Here is a 22,244-nt window from a genome sequence, read left to right on the forward strand (position 1 = left end):
TAGTCATTAAATTAGTTATTAAATCAGACTCAAATGAATGCACTAATGACTGGCCCCTGTGAGTGGCCCCAAGTGGCAGATGTTAAAAAATGCTGTTATTTCCAGTGGCCATCAAAAGGGAGGAGAGCTTTTACCGAGGTGCCAGGGACGTTTTTTTACTCGGACGATTCGACATGCCAAATGAAACTTCAAGGGTGACATTTTGGAAGGTAATTTTTTTCTGTGTGGTCAGGATTGTGAAGGTTTATGTGCTGGACTGCAGTTGGGGAGGTGTCTCTCCATTCAGAAGGGAGTTGCCTTTCATTTCAAACCAACATTTAAAATAAAATCCCTTGGAAAATCTATGAATAACGCAAATCAGCCAATCAGGCCGGTGTCCAGTGACCCAGGTAATGCAGCCGAGGACTGCTCTTTCAGAGATAAGAAAGCAATGGAGACAACGTTTAATGGGGTATTATAGCGTGCACAATAAGGCTTGCCAGCAACTGTGACAGGTCCTCAAGATGACTGAATGGCGGCCTGCGCAATATTAATACCCTTGGCAGGACATCTCAAAAGATGATTATATAAAAGTGTGTAATCCCCATGCAAAAATTAGAATGAAGATGGGGGCACTCATGGACTGATGGACTGTCTCAGTCCAAAGGTTTTTAAAAACCTTGTAAAGCAAATTTCAGAGATTTGACTCATGCATATTAGAAACTTGTTGCTGAACACATGCTTAACTACTGTGAACTGAATTTTTTCGCTTGTGTCTTCAGGACTGTTTAGGTGGGCATAAATCATGGCTAGATGACACACGGCACAAGCCCACAATTTAGCATGACCCTATCCCTGAAAGCTAGTTCCCAGTTGCTTCCTTTGCAAGTTATTAAATCTTATATTACATTAGAGAGTTTGCTATCTTTTTATCTATCTATCTATGAAAAGAGAGAAGAGAGAAATGACCATTGTGCTATGGTCTGTGCTACTGCTCAGAGTGCATTGGCCTGTTGCAGATCTACGCAGATGTGACCGCACCTTGCAGGTAGCAGGTTTTTATTGCTATGTGCCTTGGATGGCTGTGACTCACAAGCACATTAATCTGTTAAAGTGACAAAATTTGTTTTGCTCAATAAAATATTGATAGTCTAAATTAAATCCAATTACCATCCTATTGCAGACTGACATGGGCAAGGTCAGTTGTAAGGCAGATCACTGTCCTCTAATCCAGAATCAAAGTCAAAGGTGACTTGTTTGGGTGAAATAATGGTCCTAGGCTGTTTAAACTGACTCTTGAGAAGGGGGCGTGGTTTGATGTCCTTCAGAGGACACACCCCCTGCAATTTAGGGCAAGCAATACTGATCTTGTTTTCATTATCTAAACCTAATATATATAATAAATGTGGCTGAAGGTTTCCTAATACATTTCTTTATGATCTGCTGTGCAAGGTTTATAATGATTTCTTCTAGACTGATATTGAGATATGTGCTATTGAAACATTACAAAGTGTAAAGCAAGGGACCCAATAGTTTAGGTAGCACCTGAAAAGGACCATGGGACATAGAAAATGAGAGTAAGCGATTTGTTCTTGGATTGTAGTCAGACCCATCATGCCAAGCATTCATCATCATTAATGCTGTCGACAGCAAACACCAGATGCCAAGGCATACCATTACATTGCCTGGCTCCAGATGATACTGGCACCGCATGGGGACATATGCATCTATTCTCTCACCTGCGCTAAACTATCCCATTTCCATCTGTCCAAAATGGCTTTCTGGTCTGAATTGTCTGATTCAAACCACTTCCTGTCATCACATCTGCCACTCAATTTTTATAACCCCTAGCCATAGACCTAGACAAGGCCAAAATATCTGTTGAGACCTATTTTCTGACTAAAGTCAGAGCAACACATGATTACAAATAAGTTAAATTGGGTAGGGAGGGTCGGGCTAAATAATTACTTTTATAATATTTCAAACAAAAAAATGAAGTGTCCATGTAAATGTTGTATGTGTGCCATGTCTACAGTACATCTCAACAGCAGGCTGTTTAGCACAGCCCAGGTTAATTTGATGTCATTCCAGCATCCTTTATAAATGGGCTCGCCACTCCTGTATACATTAGTACATGCAAATACAGTGTGCAGCTGCCTGGGCAAAGTCACATGCATTAGGCATGAAATGGCAAATAAGGGCTCGTTTATTTCTGCTGCTGAATTTGGCCTCTATGACAATGTGAGGACCTTTGCCCTTAACAAGCCTCTTTAGCACTGCGTTCGTCAATGAAGGTGACTTGTTTGTTCTGCGAGTAGCTTCACAGTGAATCCCTATCAATTAAAGATGAAGCCCAGTAATCCATCATCGTGAGGGTAATACGGGGACTTGTGTGGGTGTGTTTGTGTTGCTGTCTGTCTGAGTGGAGCAGATAAAGTGAGCCTGCAGAGAGCGAGTGTGCCATAGATTTAAGCTAATTATTCAATTAGCTTCCTCTCCTTTGGTCTTCGTGACTTAAACATTGTTAGCGGAGCACCCACAGAGAGAAATGCATTAAGCATACTCTGTCAAACAGAAAATAATGACTTTGAAAGAGCTGCTTTTTTTTTTGGCTTGGCTGAGACATGGTTGGTTGGGGGTGAAGGGCTGGATGTACACATGTATCCTGCATATGAACTGAAATCCATTTGCATGGCAAATCATTGTGGAAAGAGACAGACGTCAGTACATTCGGGTGTGTTCGCTCAGCTGTGTTTCAGGTATGGTGGGCTGAAGGTGACCCAGACTATACAGTCCCAAGAAGTTAAGGAAGCAATCAAAACCTTGAAGCTTGAGGTTTTTTAATGTTTTTAAATATATTTTCCATGATTACACTGTTTATGCTCACCACGTCATGTGACCAGCTGCTGCTGAATGTTGCTTGGGAACAGGTAGATCAGTGATGAGCTTTTCATTACAGAAGAAAGTCTAAAAACTACTAAGTACACTTTAATACACTTTAATATTAACGGTTAAGACTTAGTATAATCACAATAATATTTTCAATGTGTAATTGGGACATCTGGGATGTAGTTAAGAAAAGAAAGCTCATCTTTATAAAATCTTTATATCTGTCATCTAATTAATAACTGATCAGAACAATATAAAAGAACATTGTTAAAAGCATAGCTGTTTTTCAAGCATAGATACAATGACTATATATATATATCCACATGACCTGACATAGACAAAGGAAGCATTTATACACAGAACACCAGGTGCAGACAATCAGGATATCACACCATGAAAATCCATGAAACGGCACACGAAACCAGAGTACCCCCCCATGGGCAAATAAAGGAAGTACTCACTATATGCACATTCTGTAACGCTATGCAAGCAGGTGAGGGAGGCACAGACACTCAAAATTGTGTTTAATAATAAAAACTAAAACCGAAAAAAGGACACTCAGTTCAGAAGTACACTGAAAAAAGTTGGATTAGCGCAAAACAAAAGTTTTCCCTAATCACTCGGTTTTAACAGTGATTAGGACCCAACCCATGTGAATGGGCGTCGCCTGGGCGGAGGCCAGTGGCACAGAGGCATCACACATTCCCAGCAGGCAGCATTTTGTTCAGCATTGTATCTCTGTAGGGCTTGAAAATTGCATGTTCTGTGTTTGATGCAAATTATACATGCATCTGTGGTCTAATCTGTCCAGGTATTCCAGTTTTGTTGGATTAGAACGAAATGCATCTCAACGCCGTTCACACCCACACATCTCGAATGACAATGCCGTCTCTGAGAATGGGAAGTGGAAAAGCGTAATGAGAGTGATTTTACGAGCCCCTTCATGACTTATTCATATGGAGCGGAATGATTTTACAGCCAGTTAATGCTGCTGAATGCTGCTCGACTCCATCTGGAGAACACAGTGTCGGCCGATATTGTTTTCTGTTAGATAACTTGTGCGAAACAGTGTTTGAAAGGCGGGCGGTGTGTGTGTGTGTGTGTTTGTAGAGAGAAATAAAAACTTGTGTGTGTGCAGCTGTGGTTGGGGAAGGAAGAGGCGCAGCCTGTCGAATGACTCCTCTCTGATGATGGGAAGATCCCCGGAGGTGCAGACTTTGAAGAGAAGCCCACCGAGAGCTAGGGCTCCATTTTCACTGCCAGCCTCCACGCCTGCTCTTATCCCCGCAGAACGTCCACTTCCCAAAGCTTCTCAACGTGCTCCCGCTTTCTCCGGGGAGCAGAAGGGCGGCGCGGCGCTTGTTTTGGGCTCCCCACAGCGACTTCTGCTCTAGATCGGCTCATTCCGGCTGATTTTAGTGCAGACCCTCGACTTGGGGAAATGACTTGCCCCTTTTCCCTCTTAAGCAAAAGACACCCATTGGGAACCATTGGCAGATTTTGGTGAGGGGGACGGCTTGAGAACAGGCTTGCTGGTGATTTATGGGGGCCTTTTCCCTGAGCCAGGCAGCCGAAGGGAGCCATAGTGTCCCTGCGAGGCCCGAGCTCTTAAACATTGACTTTTAAACAGCACTGTGGGGCTTTTAATGAGCCAAGGAGCTGTTAACAGCACACACCGCGGCCCTCGATGGGATTAAAATGGTCTTAAATTGCAGCAGCCATTAAAACCCACATCGTCAGCGGCGTCCTGGAGATTCACGCAGGCTTATTTAGCTATCATCGGGATTAACCGCTCCCGACACAGAATCCTCAAACAGAAGTGTATTTTTTCCCAGCCCTGTCATTAATTAAGTAGTTCATTAAAGAGATTTAAGAACCTGCAATCCGTTCACATCCCCTCCCCCGTTCGGCTGAAGGCTAAGCTTCTTGTATCACGACCCCCACGGCCACTCTCCACAGCCCATTACCACAAAAAGGGTTGTATAACAAATGATATTCATTACATTGAGGGACCTATATATGACTGAGTACACTGTGGCCCAGAACGTCAGCGAGATTAGCGCGAGAACGTGGGCCGAGCCTTCATGACGCAAAACAAAACAACGACTTGGCCATTTACGGCTTGACCTTCACAGTGCAGAAACAAATCAGGCCGGGGGACAATTAGGTGGTCCAAATGACAATTACTGTGCAGTCCGAACACATCTGAGGGGATCCGCATTAATCAGGTTCTGTAAGTGGAGATTACGGCAGCAAATTAATTATGCACCTAAATTCTGCAGCAGACAGCAGCGCGCGCCTGTTTGCTCAGGTCACGATCTGCCGGATTTGTGTATGGGTGCAGCGTTTGCGTGATGACTCGGTAACAAAAGAAGACAATGTTTGCGTTACGCTTTGATGAGATTGCAGAATGTCCCGGGTGCCGGTGTTCTGCTGTTTTTACAGCTTTTACCGCGGCGTCACACCATGGCTTTAAATACCACAGCAGGCTCTGGCTCTCATCTATAAAGGAACAGAATGGATTAAGTTTAGTCGAACTGTTTACCTACCTGCTAGTTGTTTAATTACTTTTATGACATTATTTCAAGTGCATGGCCTGTCTCTTACAGAGCTTTTAATAAACACTACATGTTGCCCCTCTTTTTTTCATTTGTGGTGGAGGTTTACATGCATAAAATATATATTTTAGTTGCAATTTAGTTTGGTACAATATAGCAAATTGGTAGGCAAATGTTCAGTTTTCCTAGCATAGTGTATTTGATTTGAAATTAAATATATTTTGTGGTTTAACTACGCAGCAAAGCAATTTTTTCCTTTTTAACACAAGCCTTTTAAACCAGTGCTAATCCACACTGACTAATCCGTAGCAAATGCGTTTGATTCCCACGCACTCACCAGATCTCTCTGCCTGACCTTGCAGATATTCCACATGACCTATGACCTGGCCAGTGCCATGGTGCGCATAGTCAACCTGATTGGCATGATGCTGCTGCTTTGCCACTGGGATGGCTGTCTTCAGTTCCTCGTGCCCATGCTTCAAGACTTCCCTCCTGACTGCTGGGTGTCCAAGAACAAGATGGTGGTAAGCACTTTCACAAAACTGATCACACCGCTCGTCATAGGTCCCACGTCCCTGTAGACGTGTGTCTTTTGTCTTCACTTACAATCAGCCATGATGTATTTGTTATTTTCATTGTGCAAATTTGCCTTCCTAAAGTAAGAAGTGGAATAAAGAGAAAAGATTTGTTTTAATTTGATTTTAGTTGTGTAAGGGCAATCAGCACCTACACTTTAAATGTAACACATTTTCAGTTGAGTTAAATAACACTCCAGTGCCCTTGGAGTCTTATAGCTTTCTCATGTCCTGTCCAAGTCTTATTATTATTATGAGCTGGAGGCGTCCTTGACTCTTTTTTAAAAACTTTGTGGTTTTACATATTTAACCCCAAAAGCAGTCCGCCACAAAGGCGAGTAACCTGGCATGTTACAAATGAGCATGGCCTCTTTTCATGAGGATTTATTGTTGGGATCACAACTCTCAAAGAGGATTAATCTGTGATCGGCGATTGCTCCGTTCCTGAAATAACAGAAACAATCACATCAAATTCAAATTAGATCTTCACAGACATCAGCCATATCCCAAACCCTGGTCAGAACGTGCAGAAGTGGGCGGGCCTACAGCCTCATGCGATTGGGTAATTTGATTCATTACTATTGAAGTCTCCACAACAGCAGATGAATGGTAGTGGAAGATGTTAGATCAATGGGAACAGATTGGTGCATGGACTGCACAGCTCGACAAAGCCCCTTGCCCCACTTCCTTCAGCAGAAGTAGTCTTTTGGCTACTTTATGTCACTGGGGCGCCTCCATTATCTTATTGTGTTATCATTTGAGGAGCTCAAATGACTTTGCCATCTTTTGTGGGCTTACCTCTGTGGAAATGAGTTGGAAAGTAATTTGGACATGTCACCTTGGGAGAGAGACGATATTGATTCAGCACAGGAACATAAAGGAAGAGGACAATTCATCCACAAAACTCCAAGAAATTTCATCACGCCTTTTCTTAAATAGCCGACCTAGTTTTAGTTTCAGAGTGGTCGTGCATCTCCAGCATGCTTCATTATTTCCGTTTAGTAATTCTGGTTGTGTTTATTCATTTGTTTACGTGCGTTCTTTTCCAGATGTCCAGATGTCCTTTAACCCTATGAATTGGGAAGTGGGGTCAATACGTCGCTGTGGCTAGTCACATGCTAATTTGGCTTTAGAGAGCTGCATTTATAAACAGCACACCTGCCAATTTTCTGGGATGTGGAGCTCCTTTCACCGAATGGGGTGGAGATGATCTCCACTGGAGGCCTACTGAAAACACCTGTATTGTGCTGACCTCTGACAGTCCCTGACACTAGTTAATTACTGAGAGTTAATTACTGTCGAGGGATTTTACCAATGCTAGGCAATACAATAATGGCAAGACGCCAAATACATCTCAGCATATACTTGGGACATACTATTGAACTTTGGGGTGTTTGCAAATGTCATATGTCATTTCTTGTTGTAAATTTCTTGTTGTTTAATCTAATAAGTCTTGTATATCCTGAGGACATACAAGACTTATTAGATTAAACAACAAGAAATTTATTGACTGCTTATTGTCTATATCTTGGAGTGGAGGAACTGTTATTTCTGAATCCTAGAATTTAAACTTTAATGGTGTTTTTATAAGCCAACTTTAAAAAGTGCAGAGCCTGCCGACCTGATTGACAGCTCTCACAAATGCTACTTTATTCTGACCAATTATATCCTATCCTTTCAATACATCACACGCCCAAGGTGTAGCGTCGCATCTACCTCCTCTCTGTCTTCTTGATGGCCCTCAGTTGTCTACTTCCCTAATAACCCTCATACACAGCAGGGTACGTCATAGAATCCGGGCCAATAACAAACAGCACTTAAATTCAAGCATTCTGACTGGTGAACGGGTGAATGTGACATTAGTAAACACGCCCCCAGGTGCTAGTTCTTCTATAGCCAGGAAAATATGTCGGGTTATTGCCAGATTATCACCAGTGCTCTTTACTGAGCAGCAATATTGGGCATTTCAGACCCCACTGGCTATTTTTCCTTTTCAGCATGTTTCTTGCTACCAAAACTTCTCCTTCTCTCTTTGTTTTTCTTCAGAATGACACGTGGGGTCAGCAGTACTCCTATGCCCTCTTCAAAGCCATGAGCCACATGCTCTGCATTGGGTACGGCATGTACCCACCAGTGGGCATGACGGACGTGTGGTTGACCATCCTCAGCATGATCGTGGGCGCCACTTGCTATGCCATGTTTGTGGGTCACGCCACTGCTCTCATCCAGTCATTGGACTCCTCCCGCAGGCAGTACCAGGAGAAGGTGAGTGGAACAGAGAGGAAAGTGTTGTTGTTTTTTTTTTTATTCAATCAAGGTGAAGTAAAATTTCAATATTCAAATGAGATCTCACAGTAGAGGGAGGGAAACAAAGATCACCTCTTCAGAAAGCCTCCTTGGAGGACTGCGCTGCATTAGTTAAGGAAGGAGTGGGAACAGGAAAGCACATGATGATGCAAAATGGGGGGAGAAAAAGGGCAAAAACATAGAAAAGCAAGGCAATTTGCAGTTAAGACCGCCGGGTGGAACTCATGTTTGTCTCAGTTTGAAAGTAGGCCAGACTGAGGGTGGAGTTGGTCTCACTTCATCCCATGGCTGCTGTGCTGTTCCCTATTGCGTGGAAAGAGCCTTACAGGGAAGCTGTTGAGGTCTCCCTGGATGTGTGTGAGGGTGGATGTCAATGAGCTAAGAACCACATGGCAGAAGGGGTGGGCATCGCCTCAGTGTAACATTATAGCATTTTGCGATAACCAACTTGCATGTGATTCGGCAGAGGCTCTCCTGCATGGATGAGGCTTTCCTGGTAGCTTCCATCCAACTGTACTCTGACTAAAACAGGGTGTTCCAACTTTCAGCAGTTTGGTTTAGGTCCAAACACAGGTACAATGCATCCTTTCCATGCCATGGCCATGGACTAATTTTCACAATCTTTGATTCTGATATAATACTACTACTATTAATACTACTACTACTATTAATAATAATGAATTGCCAATTATTAGGGTGGTCACTAATATTCAAAGGCTGACACAAAACATCAATAACCCACCTCCATTTTCCTGCTGCTGTTCAGACGATATTCCGACGGAGCAGAGGATGCGATGACATTAGCCAAGAACGCCCCATGGCACCCTGTGGAGGTGTTGCCAGGATAAGCACCCCACTCCGTGTCAGGGAACAAATCTGCGTGGGCGGGGTGGGGGGTGCTCAGTGCCAGAAGAAAGATTTAAACCACCAGTGCCTACCCCTCCACATGACATCTGAGAGCCAAACAAACAAACAAACAAAAGCCATTCTGGTTTGACCTCCTTTTCATGTCCCGATCCTCCCTCCCAAGAAAACCTCTGAATGAGAAACGTTGAGGAAACTCTACACGTAACGAGAGACAGGACGACAAGGGAGGTTCAGGAGGAGGTATAGATTTTGGAGCAGTCAGAAGAAATTGGATATTTGATTGGGAAAGTCTTTGCAAATTGAAGCAGCTGCAGCAGAGAAAAACGCAGAGAAAAACCTGCCCGTGTCCTTCAAGCAAGAAAAAGATCAATTGCGGCAGTGAGACGACTATTGAGCACAACCGCTGTTTAACAACAAGCAGGCGCGGGGACAGTGGCATGACTAATGACGTCTCCACGCCGTCCCCGTTAAAGACGAGCGGAGCAGACGGTCCCTAAACACTCGTTTTCTCACAGTTCCCCTGGCCGTCTGCTGGCCCGATTTACCCACGACTGCTGCAGCTGTACCGCCCGCGTGTCGGACCAGCCTGGACGCCTCCGGCTCTGCCTTCTGCGAGCCGGCCGTCCCTGAGTGCGGCCCCATGGCAACCGGGCTAACCGTGCCATTTATTTCTCCCTCAGCCCCCCCGGCCACGTCCGCTGGCAGTCAGAGGCATTAGTGCAATAATTTGCGATTAATATTTCAGAGTGTGGCTTTTCCATTCCTCTTTGAACGTGCTGGCATAGTGATTAATGTTCACTCTGAGCGCTGAGCGTCCCCAGCCGACCTCCCCCCAACTCTCGGAGGATCGCCCTCGAGTTCTGACCGAGGCGGCCGCCTCCTCTTCCCCTGCTCAGCTGCTGAGGAGTGACCTTTACCAAGCTGTACTCAGGAATCTGTGCAGCAACTGTCACCGAGAAGGACAGACACTTAGACAACGAGACACAGAGGAAATGGAAGAGTGGTGGTGTTTTTTTTTGTTTTTTTTTGTAAGTGCTTCTGTAGGGCCCAGATTCGGTCAGGCAGAACCCACTCAGTGACCAAATGACAGGTTAATGCCTCAATCCAGCCCCAGTGGCCCACTTGTGCGCTGCATTGTGAGAGGAGAGCACATCTGTCCCCCCCCCCGGGGCATGACACACAGCAGCCAATGACCAAACAACTGACCAGACCAAAGATGCATGCATGATTATAAAAATCGGGATCTCAATTCATGTCTCGCTTCAAGTCCAATCAAGACTGGGCAGAATTCATTTAGACAAGTCCTCCTATCTAATGTCCCCAAAAGCTCTATAATGCACAAGTCTAGAGAACAAACATGGAAGAGGTAACAAGTTGGGTTCAGCACATTTCTGATGCTTAGGTTGAAAGGCAATGGTGAGAATAAAGATTAACATCAATCAGTAGAACGAATCATTTAAGAAATAAAATATCAACTTCAAAAAAGTCTAACCTGGCAGCACTAAGCTGAAGTTCCTGTCCAATCTGTTCCTTCCCTTGGTTTAGCTCTGGTTTATGTTCCAATAATAAAACTGGTTCATGGTGCCATCAGTGGACATCACAAACACAGTCTCAGTCATCTTGCTCACAAATCAAACATATTGAGTATCTGCAGTATTGAACTGGTCAACTTGAACTGGTCAACTTGAACTTCAAACTGAGGAATGGTCCTCTCTCTCAGCAATGGGAGTCATTTTTCGTCCTCTCAGAGCATCAACCACTGCTGGTCTTGAGCCTGCTCTCATCAAAAAAGCAAGACATGCATCTAGGGTTTTTTCAGTTCTGGCTCCTCAGTGGTGGAACCAAATTCAGAACAACTGAGTCACTTTCCATCTTCAAGCAGCATTTAAAGATAAACCTTTGTACACATAACTTCTCCATGAAAACAAAACTTCTCCTCACTGTATTTTTGGTTTTAAAACGAAAGACTTATGGTGGCATGTAATTTAAATGGTAGTATCTGTTAAACAGTGCTTGTTGATTTAAGCTTTATAGGCACAAACATCGGATACGGAGCACAATGCACAGATGTAGGTTGCTCTTGACAAAAGCATCTTCTAAATTCTGTAAATATAAATTAATTTAAGAAAATTGTCTTCCAAAATATCCTCTTGTATGTTGTATGTATAAGTCTATGCCCTCAAACTCAACAGAGCAATACCAGGCCACTGGCTGGCTATTTTGTATTGATGCAGCTTTTCTGTGCTTGTGTCTCTTGACCCTTAAACCTCTGGACATAAGAGACTTGAGTCTGTGCAAACCGGAGAGGAGAAAGTATCTGTCAGTGTGACACAAAGACAATGCATGGATGACATAAAAGTGACATCCAGTCACATAAATAAATAAATAAGCACTCCCCTTGAGGTTAAACTGCATGAAGAGAGTATTGAGTGGAAAGTTCTGCCGCAGCCGCTTTTAAATAAAGGTGGGAAGGAACGGAAAAGGAACGGGGAGAAGTCTTTCTGCAGCGATCACAAAGACGCCAAAGAATTATCATCAGAAAGCGCAGGCCTTAATCTGCTTTGAATGGCGAATTCTATTACAATGTGGCCCCATGTGATAAAGAGACGGCTGTCACGAGGTAGCAAGCGGGCCGAAATTAGCTCTCATCCCAGAAAAACCAGTCTGTTAGAGGAGTTGCCACTGAACTGTGACATGGAACATCACTGCAGATACTCATAAGATACATAAGTGTTCAGCTCTGATCTGTACGTCATGGGTTTCTTTTATACATTATACCAGAGTCTGGAGATTGTGCAGTGCAGCTTCAACACAAGCAGTATTTTTCCTAATAAAGTATTAATATTATTTAAATTCAATTGTATGACAGGGACCACACAGTGGCGCAGTGGTTAGTGATATTGCCTCACACTTCCAAGGTTGTGAGTTCAAATCTCAACTCTGGTTCCCTCCCACCATCAAAAGGCATGCACACTCTGCATTGTCCATAGGTGTGTGTGTGTGTGTGTGTGTGTGTGTGTGTTTGTGTGTATTAACTCATTCTATATAAGGATATGTGAGATGATCACAGTCACATGTATTAATTTATTTTTAGGGCATATGATCAAGTTTCTTACTTGCAATTTGTAGTGCAGTCGCAGTTCTTCAGTTTTAAGCACCCTAACTCCCAGCTTGAGGTGTTGTAAGGTGTCCCTTCAGAGATTTACACTCAGAGGAATTCAGGACCAAATTACCCTGTGATTGAGATTAATGTGTAAAAGAGTATAAAAATTGGCCAAAGTCAACTCTGATTAGAGCAGGAATTAGGAAATGGGGATCTGTTTCATTGAGGAAAGACTTTACTTTCATTTATAAATCTTTTAGATTTCAGTATCCTAATTGGACTGAGCTCAGAGCAGCCCAGGTGTTGTCACATTATGTCAACCAAATGCATCTTCTCCCAACACACACACACACACACACACACACACCTTTCAGAGCACATGTCTCTGCTAGACTACTGTATTTGGAAGTGTGAGGAATTTTTTTTTTGTCAGTTTCCATGATTTCCCTGCTGAATCTATCAGCCTTTTATCCAGGCATGCCGAGACCCATATCACACCAAGCGAATTACATCCTCCAGATTGGGGGCAGAGGCGGCACATCCTTCTCTCCATAATTGAGCGACTGCCTGCGTCCTCGCAGGATGGAGGGACCAGACAGCCTCTGAACCAGTCATTAGTATAATAATCCTGCTGCAGGAAATCTGACTCTGAGAGTGGGGAACACCGCGGCGAGAGACTCCGCAAGAATCAGCAAAGACTCACGCTGTCAGGCTGGGGCGCCTTATCAGAATGTCAAACGGCAACGGCAAAAAAACCCCCAGAAAAACACCTTGGCAAGATAAAAGGCGTCGTCAGAACCAATCTCTTGTTTGCATCTCAAACGTGCAGTCTCTCCTCGGCTCGTTCCCCCTTATTACCAAATTGAAATTTCCGTATCGTCAGGTGGCATGCTGAGTTTTTACATGAACACACATGCTCGCGAACACACCCGGGCTAGCGTGAGCTTACACGCACAACTGGCGATAGAAACGCTGAGTCACTGCAGACATCTTGCTCGCTCACACGTCCGGCAATAGCCGCCATCTTGCTAACGGAGGTCACCACCGCTCTGCTCCTCGGCGTCCTCGATCTCATCCCAGAGCAGATGACCCCGGTCTGACCTGTGTGGTTTTTTTTTTTTTTTTTTGGGGGGGGGGACACAGAATATGGCTTGTCTCGACGACAGGACTGGAGACCAGGCAGGGCTGAGGATGCATGCAAATAATATATAACAATAATAAAGTAAATTATATACAAAAACATATTGAATATACATCACTGTGCAGAATTCACATTATGAATAAGAGGCATTGGCAACCATTAATTCACTGTGGTGAGCTCAGGCATTGTATCAGGTGACCCCCCCCCCATTGTTTTTATGTACTCATTTACTCACGTTGCATAACCACTGAATCCTTATTAGGGTGCCGGATGTCAGAGCCCATCACAGAACATTTTGCACAGGGTGGGGACTCACTCAGGGTGCCAGCCCACCTATGGCCAATTTCGAGTCACCAGTCTACCCAGTGTGCATGTCTTTGGGTGGTGGAGAGAAACCAGAGGAAACCCGCACCAACACAGGGAGAGCATACGAATGAAACGAATTAATCTCAAAAATCTTGCTAGTTAAACCTGACAGCGTGGGAAAGAGGCTCAGGTTGGTGATGGGGACATTCATGTGGCAATTAAGTCATTGCAAAATGTGCAATTAATTAGTTAAATTGGTTGAACATTTACTATTAAAATGTACAATTATATATATATATATATAAAATTGTACATTTTAATAGTAAATATTCATCATTAGCCTTCATTAGTGTAAAAACACACCGTCTCAGCTAAAATAAATCATTAATTAGACCAAGTGAAACACTTCATTTACTGTTTATTTATCCTAGTCTGTGCATTATGAAGTGTTAAGGAATGGCGATAAGAAATAGAAATAGCATGATGGTGATGGTGTGCAATGGTGATTTTCTGTTAACCAGTTGTAGAGCCCCAGGATAAAAGCACTCTGCTGGGCTCCCCACATGGAGATTCCGGGGTGCATGTGTCGTGAAAGCAGATGTGAGCCAGAAACCTCTCATCCCGCTCTGTTGTATTTCCTGAAAGTACAGTGTACGTTAATGAAAACAGTGGACCACGCAACGTGTTCTGACATGCTAGCCCCAAATGACATTAGTCAAAAATGTCATTGGTGCACTCCAGTCCTTCCTCTCCAAAACCCTAATTAACACTTGGCAATTAAGCGTAGCTCCTTAGGGATTGATTAATGGGAGTGCTAAAGCTGATTACTCCTGGGTGATGATGTTCTAAAGCCTTTTTTTATTCATCTTTTTTTTTAATTCACCCCCAATTCCCCAATCAGACCTCTCAATGAAGAACCTTTTACTTCCTGCTCTCTTGCCTTTGGTAAGAAGTGGCTGAAATCCATCGAGCAACTTTCCTGCAGTAAGGGCTGGCAGTCTCGGTCTCCAGCACAATCGGGCCAGGACATTACAGCAGACAGCCTGAGCGGCTTTGAGCCGTGACTCTGCAGCGAGGTTGGAGCAGCTCTTATTAGCCTCAGCTTGTGTGTGATGGCACTAATCTGAAGGGTGTTAGATTCTGTTTTCCAAAGTGAAAGTGAACTTTCTGCTGAGTCAAGTCTGCCTTGAACTCCTATCCCTCACACAAACTTGTGCTGTGCAATGCTAGTAGGTTGCTTGGAAGTAGTGCAGTTAAAACCGAATTCGGCTCATTTAATTCGGGCCTTCTGCGTATTTCCTTTCTCACATCCACTGGGTTGTTATGCAGTCTGCCTCATGACATCTGCTGTGTTTTCATTTTCATTGTTGTGGTGAGTTTTATTAATTAATCCCCAAGTGTGTGTGTGTGTGTGTGTGTGTGTGCCTGTGTTTACACATCACAACCCAAAATATTTTGTAATATTTTGTAATATTTTATTAATCGAACTGAAATATTAATCAAATATCAGAATTTGTGAGATTTTTGACATTGACAAGCAATTCGAGTTGTTTGTACATTGACTAGTTCTGAAAACCCATGTGAAAAGAAAATGAAACATCCATGAGTCAAGAAATGGAAAGGTATGTGGGTTTATCTCTTCAACATAGAGAGTTGGACGTCCTCGCCACTTTCCGTCAAGTTCCATGTCCTGGCCTCTCATTGGCTGTAACTTGTTGGGGATTTGAGAAGGTATTTAGCATTATGATTGTGATTGATGATGAGCCAGTGTGCAATATTCACGTGATCGTCAGTCAATTATTGATTTGACTACAAACTGCTTCTCTTAGTATAGTTTCAATTTGTTGTCATCATATATTACTTCTGTACTAAATGAAAAATGTTAGACTACATATTGGTCAGCCAGAGACAAATATTTCTGGTAAAACTAGCATTAGGTTGAGCCCCTGCAGGCCATGGCAGAGCCCCACTGAGTCTTCGTTGCTCAATGGATCTCTGAGAATTGTTCAGAATTAGTTTGTTGCTTTAATTAGTCAAGAGCCATTGGAGCCATTTGGAAGCAGGACAAATAATTAGCTCCAACATTCATTGCATTAATGAATAGGAACAAGCATATGAGGATGTCAGGCTGGGATTGGAGGATTTTTGCATAGTGATTCACAATACCACTTAGGCTTTGGGATATTTCAGATTTTTAATCATCTAATCTGAATCGCCAGTGTAGGAAAGTCTAGATGAATGGGAGTAGCTAGGCTGTATCCTGTGAGAAAAACACTTAAAGGCATCTCACATCAGTTTATAGCAGCTAAAGCTGCTCCTCTCCCAATCCTAGCCATGTTCTCAGCTCAAAACCCAAAAACTACATCTCATGGGACATTTAGCATTTTTAAAAGCTGCCATGTTTAGTGTGACTGGAGTGCATTCTGGATGTCGTTTTCCTTTAAATCTGTAATTACCTTGTGTAATCACTTTCAGAGAGTGGACAGATTTCAGTCATTCAGGACACACCACTGAATGGGTGCAAATGTTCAAGGCTGTACTTAGCCATGTGTGTAGTTTGCAAAATTTCTCCCTCAGATGGTGGGCTTAGATGGATAGAGGTATAAGCAGGAAAATAAATGTTTATTCATGAATTATTTGGGGAAGAATTTGCATACAAAGAGTGAGTGAGTGAGTGAGTGAGTGAGTGAGTGAGAGAGATAGACTTTGATGGCTTGGATGAAGATGCAGGAACAGTGACATGGGGAGTCAGAGGGGGGGTGATATAGAAAGGTCTACATGGCAGAGCTTCATTTTGAGGAGGAGAGAGCTACACAGACAAGGTGCAGTTTTTACTGTCTGGTACCAACAATATGTTATCGGTAAAACTGCATGGGAATGTGAAAATCTTGGGGGAAGAAAAAAATTCAGTTTGCTGATAAATCCCCAGTTGTCTGATCATGTTTACAGTTCAGCTTATGGGGCTGTGTGGTTTGCAAAGGTTGAGTATGAGATCATGTGCACAACATATACATAATAAATGAATGCTGTTAACGTATCTGTGTTGTGTATGGTACACTCACACGGAAGTGTAGAGTAAACAAAACCACAGGGGTGGCAACCAAATCCACAGGGAGCACAAGAGTGGCAACCAATCACGACAACAAAGCTGCCTTATATCGACATAAACCTGACTGACTGTCTCTGTTATTAATGTGATTAATTAGTTAGATTTTTTTAATTGATTGACACATAAAAGCATACATGCATAAGGTCTGGTCTGTGTCCTGTTCATAGAAGCAGGCGTCATGTTTGCTCAGAACAGTGGTACTGACAGCAATCACAGTCTGCTACGACTGCTGAAACACTATTGCAGAACGTTTCAGTGATAAATTGCAAGGTTGTCAGATAAATTCACAAGGCTTGGTTGAGTTTGAGTGGCTTCAGATATATGGAGCAATTTTTACCATTTTTCTGTGTAAAATAGGCTTCAATGAGCACCTTGGTTATCTATGTCAGGTTTGTTCAGGATACTCTGTGTGGCACGGCCAATCACTTCAATCTATCAATCACCTCAATGTGCAGTAATGAACTACAAAAGGCATGTTGCCGATGGTGCTGTGTGTTATTAATGGACAAAAAATTTCAGCTTGTATATCCATTCAGACCAAACATAACTTTGCAGATGGATGCAGACAGATTTAGCATATCACGTCATACAAGCTATGCACACCTTATGCTGACACACAGAATAATAGGCGTTTTTACAACATGAATGTACGGTAGGCTCCTGTTCATATTTATGACTAAGTGAAATAGTGTTCCTGAGTGGTGGAAAAAGTGGTCAAGTATGTTGTCAAGGACCATCTACGTCAAACAAGTTGTTATCCACCACATTGCTTCCTGATTCGGCCCAGTAATCCATCCCCCGAAGGTGTGTTCTCTAGAGAAAGGTTGGTCCTCCCCCTGGCAACACAGATGAGAGAGCAGCAAGGTGATTAATGAAGACCAAATCCCCGGCAAGCGAGCGAGGCCATCACCACATGCTGATATTCAGAGCTTTATCTTTAAAGCCGATATTTGTTCACTTGGCTAATGCCCTTTCATGCTTGGAGAATGAAATTGTAATGCATTACAAAGCAAAAACGAATAAATGGGCAGATGCAGTACAGTGACAATGTTGTCTCAGGGGTTGAGGTGACAGTGGGTTGAGTGGAGGGAATGGGGCTGTGAAATGCATGTTGGGAGTCAGAGGAGATGCCTTTAAGTGCTTCCAAATCCATGGTTCCCAGAGCCAACATGACACAGTCAGAGGTGGCTTTGAGTTTACAATTCCATGGTTGGTGGAAGTGGGGAACAATGCATCTCACTGTCATATCATTATGGTTCATTGTTAGATTAGTAAACGATCAAATATGTACCAAATGTTTTTTTTTTTAATACATCATCTCGATGTTGTGATAGGAGATAAAGTCGGGTGTGTAGCCTGTGGCTGGGTTTATAATTTCTCTCTTGGTTGCCTAGGGAATGAATATCCTTCCCTCACTCTCTTGTTTGTAGCCTTTCATTTTTTGACTGCAGACTCTTTTAATCGATTCACACTGCACTGCATGGGAGAGCACTAATAATCATCTGCAAGTGTGTTTTCCCCATAGTCACAGCCGCATGTACTGAATGGAAACAAGATTAGGATTTTATGTGCAGTGCTGATTCATTTATGTTCCCAGTGCTGATTTCATCAGAACCTTCAGCTATACCTTACTACTTTGAACTACTGTCCAGTTTTTGTAAGAAGTAGTATATAAATATAAAAAGTTCATCCACTTGAAAACTAAATTTGCAACTGCGAACAGTAACACTGAGTGCAGTGTAATGTAATTGTTAATTGTTAACATTTATTCTGTGAATACATTAATCCTTTATTGTCTTAACTCTCTTTAATGCTATTATTCAGATGTGTGTTTGTTATAAAATGGCACATCATATCATCTTGCGAATTCAAAACGAGGGATAAACATGTGTCTTAAAACTAATTGTGAACGAGGTTCTTTTCCACTTATTTTTTCATTGCTCAACAGCGCCCCCAGTATAAATGTAAGGCCAGATATAGAACTACAAGCCAGATAATGCATAATTAATTATACTCATCTCACTGTTGATATCACAGCCTAATACTAGTGAAATGAAAGTGAAAGTGCTACAGACTTGGCTGAAGAAGAAAAAAATTATATGGCAATCATACAGTCAACCTCCCGTTTCCCATCAAGAAGTGTTTTTGCATGCGTGTGTATAAATGAGATATGATACAGCTTCCTTGAACGTGACTCCAACATAAGTATACACATTAAAATGGTGTAAGCTGCAGCGCTGCTGCTTAGGACACGTGTGCTGTGCACCTGTGGGTAATAACCCCCCAAATAATGCCATAAGAAGAAAGACCAGAAAGTCAAAAAGAGGGAAGGAGACAACATTTGGGGACAAATGCACTTGGCCTTTCTCTGAATCCACCCATGGGTAGGTTTCCTGAGCAAGAAGGGGATGATGAAACCAGTTTAATGTGGCCAGCGAGTGACCGATGAAGCTTTTGAATCTGGTAGATAAAAAGCGAGAGAGGGGGGGGGGGGGGGGGGGGGGGGGGGAAATGGACAGCAGACACGTGACTTTTGCTCTTCCACGGCACATTATTTGATTACCTGCCCCTCCTCTCTTGCTGCCTGACGTGTGTGTGTGCGTCAGCAGAGGCAGGGGTGTGCAAAACACACACACACACACACACACACACTCACATGTTTACTGACCCACAGAGGATGGACAGGCTCTCTGAAGCGAAGAGCTGCTTTTCCTCAGGCAGCGCCATGGGCAGCTCATCACAGGGTCCTACTCCTCAGGGAGCCTCTCCACTCGCTGTCTCATTAGTGGCGTCTCCCTGGAGGTAACAGGTTTCTCTGTGGAGAGAAGCAGAGGGCGGGGAGGGGGCGCGGGACGGACAGATTGAGACGGGTGGGCAGACGGAGAGAAATGGCAAGGTGAGGAGAGTGGAGGAGGTAAACAAGGGACGTCTCTCCCATGGTCTTTGGCTGCTGGTCAGTGTCACAGCAGCACTCAGCATCTTTCTCCACCCCAGGCCTGTCTTTCACAGGCCATTCAGGGAGAACTAATGCCTACACCGTGCCCCTGCTCTTAATGTCTCCAACAGTTATTGTCATAAACAACCTGCTCCATGCCACGCCCAGATACAGTGTGCGTTTCTGCTGTTTCCACTACTCCCCAGCTATTCTCCCAAGAAAATATCTAAATAAGCAAACAAATACAATAATAAAGCATTATTCAAATGCTCCAATCTGTATATTGAAAAATCTGTGTGCATCTCTTAAGGCCACCACCATTGGGTCGCGTCTCAATGACTACCGTCCCATTGCACTTAAACCCATCATGAGACTGGTCATGAGCCACATAAAGACCCTGCTGCCCTCCACTATGAGCCTACTGCAATATGCTCCACGGACCATGCCATTGCACCCAACCTGGACAATATGGACACATCCACACGAAAGGTGTTAATAGACTCATATCATACAGTTTGCTGATGACATGACTGTGGTCAGAATGATGAGTCAGCATACAGAGAGGAGGCGTAATGACTGACTGAAAGAGATGATTGTTGACCTCAGAAGAGAACGGAGGGACCACCCTCCACTTAACATTGATTGATCATCTAGAGGAGAGCCTATCCCTGGCTCTCAACACCAGCTCAACAGCCAAGAAATCCCAGCAGCGTCTCTTCTTCCTGTGGAGGCTGAGGATAGCCCATCTCCCACCACCCATCCTCAGCACCTTCTATAGAAGAACTATTGAGAGCATTCTAACCAGCTACATCACTGTCTGGTTTGGGAACTGCACCGCATCGGACCGCACGTTCCTACTGCGGATAGTGAGGACAGCTGAGAAGATCATTGGAGTCTCTCTTACCTCCATAACAGACATTTACACCACACACCGCATCAGGAAAGCCAAGGACTCTTCACCCTCCTATCATCCGGAAAATGAAATATTATTGCACTGTTCCATATAGCACGGCAGCATCTTTGAACTATTTGTACTTGCCACCTTTACTTATTTGGCACTCATTTCACTAATTTAGCTCTGTCTGTCTTCTTTGTTGTCTAAACCTTTTGTTTGTCTCAGATGTAATTATTGCACTGTCTGTGTCCCATGTTTACACTTTATGTTGCACACTTGCACTTCATGTCAGTCCATAACTTTGTCTTAATGTTACATGTAGCACCTGGTTCTGGACAAACTTTGTTTCACTATGTACTGTCTAACCAGTATGTAGCTGAAACGACAATACAGGGAGTGCAGAATTATTAGGCAAGTTGTATTTTTGAGGAATAATTTTATTATTGAACAACTACCATGTTCTCAATGAACCCAACAAACTCATTAATATCAAAGCTGAATGTTTTTGGAAGTAGTTTTTAGTTTGTTTTTATTTTAGCTATTTTAGGGGGATATCTGTGTGTGCAGGTGACTATTACTGTGCATAATTATTAGGCAACTTAACAAAAAACATCTCCACATTCACAAATATACATTTTTGACATTCAAAAACAAATCAGCGACCAATATAGCCACCTTTCTTTGCAAGGACACTCAAAAGCCTGCCATCCATGGATTCTGTCAGTGTTTTGATCTGTTCACCATCAACATTGCGTGCAGCAGCAACCATAGCCTCCCAGACACTGGGGTTCAGATCAGGTGAACAAGGAGGCCATGTCATTGGTTTTTCTTCTTTTATACCCTTTCTTGCCAGCCACGCTGTGGAGTACTTGGACGCGTGAGATGGAGCATTGTCCTGCATGAAAATCATGTTCTTCTTGAAGGATGCAGACTTCTTCCTGTACCACTGCTTGAAGAAGGTGTCTTCCAGAAACTGGCAGTTGGGGGGAGTTGAGCTTGACTCCATCCTCAACCTGAAAAGGCCCCACAAGCTCATCTTTGATGATACCAGCCCAAACCAGTACTCCACCTCCACCTTGCTGGCGTCTGAGTTGGACTGGAGCTCTCTGCCCTTTACCAAGCCAGCCACAGGCCCATCCATCTGGCCCATCAAGACTCACTCTCATTTCATCAGTCCATAAAACCTTAGAAAAATCAGTCTTGAGATATTTCTTGGCCCAGTCTTGACGTTTCAGCTTGTGTGTCTTGTTCAGTGGTGGTCGTCTTTCAGCCTTACTTACCTTGGCCATGTCTCTGAGTATTGCACACCTTGTGCTTTTGGGCACTCCAGTGATGTTGCAGCTCTGAAATATGGCCAAACTGGTGGCAAGTGGCATCTTGGCAGCTGCACGCTTGACTTTTCTCAGTTCATGGGCAGTTATTTTGCACCTTGGTTTTTCCACACGCTTCTTGCGACCCTGTTGACTATTTTGAATGAAACGCTTGATTGTTCGATGATCACGCTTCAGAAGCTTTGCAATTTTAAGAGTGCTGCATCCCTCTGCAAGATATCTCACTATTTTTGACTTTTCTGAGCCTGT

At 43.4% G+C, this 22,244-nt stretch overlaps 1 protein-coding gene across 2 annotated transcripts in view; it reads left to right on the top strand.

Moving 5' to 3' along the window:
* The window catches only part of hcn4 (hyperpolarization activated cyclic nucleotide-gated potassium channel 4), a 65,833-nt gene that overhangs the window by 20,988 nt on the left and 22,601 nt on the right, over positions 1–22,244 (top strand). For both annotated transcript variants that reach the window (XM_028957179.1, XM_028957178.1), the window contains 2 exons: positions 5,789–5,950; positions 8,048–8,266. In XM_028957179.1, coding sequence (XP_028813012.1) covers positions 5,789–5,950; positions 8,048–8,266 — 381 coding nt within the window. The remainder of the gene's footprint in view (positions 1–5,788; positions 5,951–8,047; positions 8,267–22,244) is intronic.

The sequence above is a fragment of the Denticeps clupeoides genome, chromosome 16 (genome assembly GCF_900700375.1).
Source record: "Denticeps clupeoides chromosome 16, fDenClu1.1, whole genome shotgun sequence".
Classification (NCBI taxonomy): Eukaryota; Metazoa; Chordata; class Actinopteri; order Clupeiformes; family Denticipitidae; genus Denticeps; species Denticeps clupeoides.